Consider the following 2,314-nt stretch of genomic DNA (forward strand, 5'->3'; position numbering starts at 1 on the left):
GAAATAATGCAATTCCATGAGCTTTGTACATCCATAATATCTGATATCAATCCTTCTTTTGCAGAGCTGTTTGTAAACTGCTTGTGCATTGTCTGATGCAAAAGAGGCCAATTCTATCAGCTGGTATTTTTTATTATTGTAAGTGGGAGGAGACATGACAGGATTTCACTCACACCATGGATTCATACCTCCTTCTCCAGTGCCTTCTGTTTCTTTTTCTCTTTCAGAAGCAGAACATCTTTTTTAGTCTTCACAATCCCATTAGCTGGCTTTGGAAGAGAGACATGTTAGAAATCTCTAACTTCATAGCAGCTGAACACAATTAAATACAAGAGTGGTGCTGCATAGAGACAATACTACAAAGTCACACACCAAATAAAGAGTAAACCTTTGTCTCTCCCAGACAGGGCAGAAAAATATCAGGTTGGGATGGGGCTTACCCTTGTACTTTCTCATCAGCATTACTCTGAAGGGACAGTTCATAACCACAGGGACAGGAAGATTAACAAAGCTGGAGACTTTAGCACCCCTAAGCGCCATAAAAACATTTTAATATCTTCACCTCAGGTTTCTTTGCAGGATTTCATCCTACATCATCAATACTCATGAACCTAATTAGGACATCAGGGCTGTAATATTTCAGCCTGTTAAGCTATTAATCTTGAAATCCATATCCTTACATAGGACATTGGGAACCTGCACATGCAGTACCATCCCCTCCCTGTTTCATTCACCACCAGGTTTCCATTGTGCCTTGCCCAGCCCCTGAGAGCAGGAACACCATCTCCTTAAAAAGGAGTCACACCATACTTACATGGTGAGCAAGAGGAAAAGAACAAGAGTGTAGCATCAAAAATAACAAGCTGCTCTGCAGTCCCAATTTAATTATCACATGACTCCCAAGGATGCAGCAGTTTCATTTTTCCTGCTTAGGTCTTAAGGAGCACAGATAAAACGATATGTTCCATAGTTCACTTAGGTAGATTAATGACAATTGTATGGAGAGGCTGCATTATTCAAGCAGTCAGGGAGATTTAGCTGGGATTTAACAGCTACAGACACCACAGCAGAGTCTTACTGTTGATCCAAGAGATGAGAGTCTCCTCGCAGTTACTGGGGTGGGTGCACTCTTCTCACTGCTCAGATTGGTCTCACCTGCAGAAGGAAGTAGAAGGGAATGGTGAAGAAGAGGGTGTGCATGCACACAGTGAGACAAATGCAACAAAACTACACGAGGTTAATTGTGTACAAAAGACAACATTCCACCTGTTTGTTAGAGTATCAACTTCACAACTCAACACCAGCTACTTTTTTATTGCAATCAGCCAGTTCAATATTGCTCATCTGGGTACTTGACAAAGTTTAGAGAGAGACTACCAGGTGACAGCTTTGATATTTCCACTTCTGCCAAGTTTCCCTGCCATGATCCAGATCCATAATGTCAGTTTTGAACTGAGGGATGCTTAAGATATTAAAAATGCATTAAAATATCTCTAAACTCTAGGTTAATAAGTAGTTTATTAGACCTCCAGAGCCCCCCCCAAATTAGTAGAAGTCCCATACAAAGCTATTTTTGGAAGATTCCAATAGATGTTTTTACAGCTGCTCCTTTGAGCTGGAAGGTAGGCAATGAGTCTCTGCAAGAGAAACCAAATTCTGAGCAGCAGAGCAGTAACAGCATTAACAATTGCAGCATCTAAAGATATCTTATCGTTGTGTTCTGTGCGATTTTTACTTACTCTTCTGTTTCCTAACCCCTTGGCATGCTTCAGAGGACAGCAAACTTCCCACTCCACCTGATGGCTTAACGTTACAGGATCCTTGCAGGGGAGTACGTGCTAAAAATGAGATTTCCAGAACAATGAAGGCAAATGACAGGGTTTTCAGATTCGACGAGACTGATAACACATCTAGGGTAAACCTACGGCCAAAATCTCACTGTGGGAGACTCGTCCATCACTAAACGCTTTCGCTAGCAATGCCTCAGCCGTGACAAGCTCTGCATGCTCCTCTTACAGCGCTGTACTACGGAGCCAGAAGCCAGCAAGGCTTGGCACCGCTTTAGTTACTACGGACATTATACACGTTCATGGCTGTATTCGGCAGCCAGGGCTAGACACGAAGTCGGGACCTTCTACCTTAGAAGGGGACCCCTGCGAGAACTAAGAGAGCCCTCAGGCACCGCGCTCTGGGTTGCTGCTCACAGGAAGGGACACCCTGAGGCCGGCCCCGGCCCTCGGTCCCCGCCGAAGGGCTCCCCGCTCCCCCTCCTCACGTACCGGCGCTGCCATCGCGGGGCAGGGGGCGGCGGAGC

The 2,314-nt window shown here is 44.8% G+C and overlaps 1 protein-coding gene across 1 annotated transcript in view; it reads right to left on the reverse strand.

Moving 5' to 3' along the window:
- The window catches only part of HMMR (hyaluronan mediated motility receptor), a gene marked incomplete at its 5' end in the record, with an annotated part of 12,555 nt that extends 10,242 nt beyond the window's left edge, over window positions 1-2,313 (reverse strand). Inside the window, 4 exons of the mRNA XM_031055182.1 lie at window positions 189-269; window positions 1,079-1,155; window positions 1,740-1,838; window positions 2,280-2,313. Coding sequence (XP_030911042.1) covers window positions 189-269; window positions 1,079-1,155; window positions 1,740-1,838; window positions 2,280-2,313 — 291 coding nt within the window. The remainder of the gene's footprint in view (window positions 1-188; window positions 270-1,078; window positions 1,156-1,739; window positions 1,839-2,279) is intronic.
- Window position 2,314: the final 1 nt, after the last annotated feature.

The sequence above is a fragment of the Geospiza fortis genome, unplaced genomic scaffold, assembly GCF_000277835.1.
Source record: "Geospiza fortis unplaced genomic scaffold, GeoFor_1.0 scaffold55, whole genome shotgun sequence".
Classification (NCBI taxonomy): domain Eukaryota; kingdom Metazoa; phylum Chordata; class Aves; order Passeriformes; family Thraupidae; genus Geospiza; species Geospiza fortis.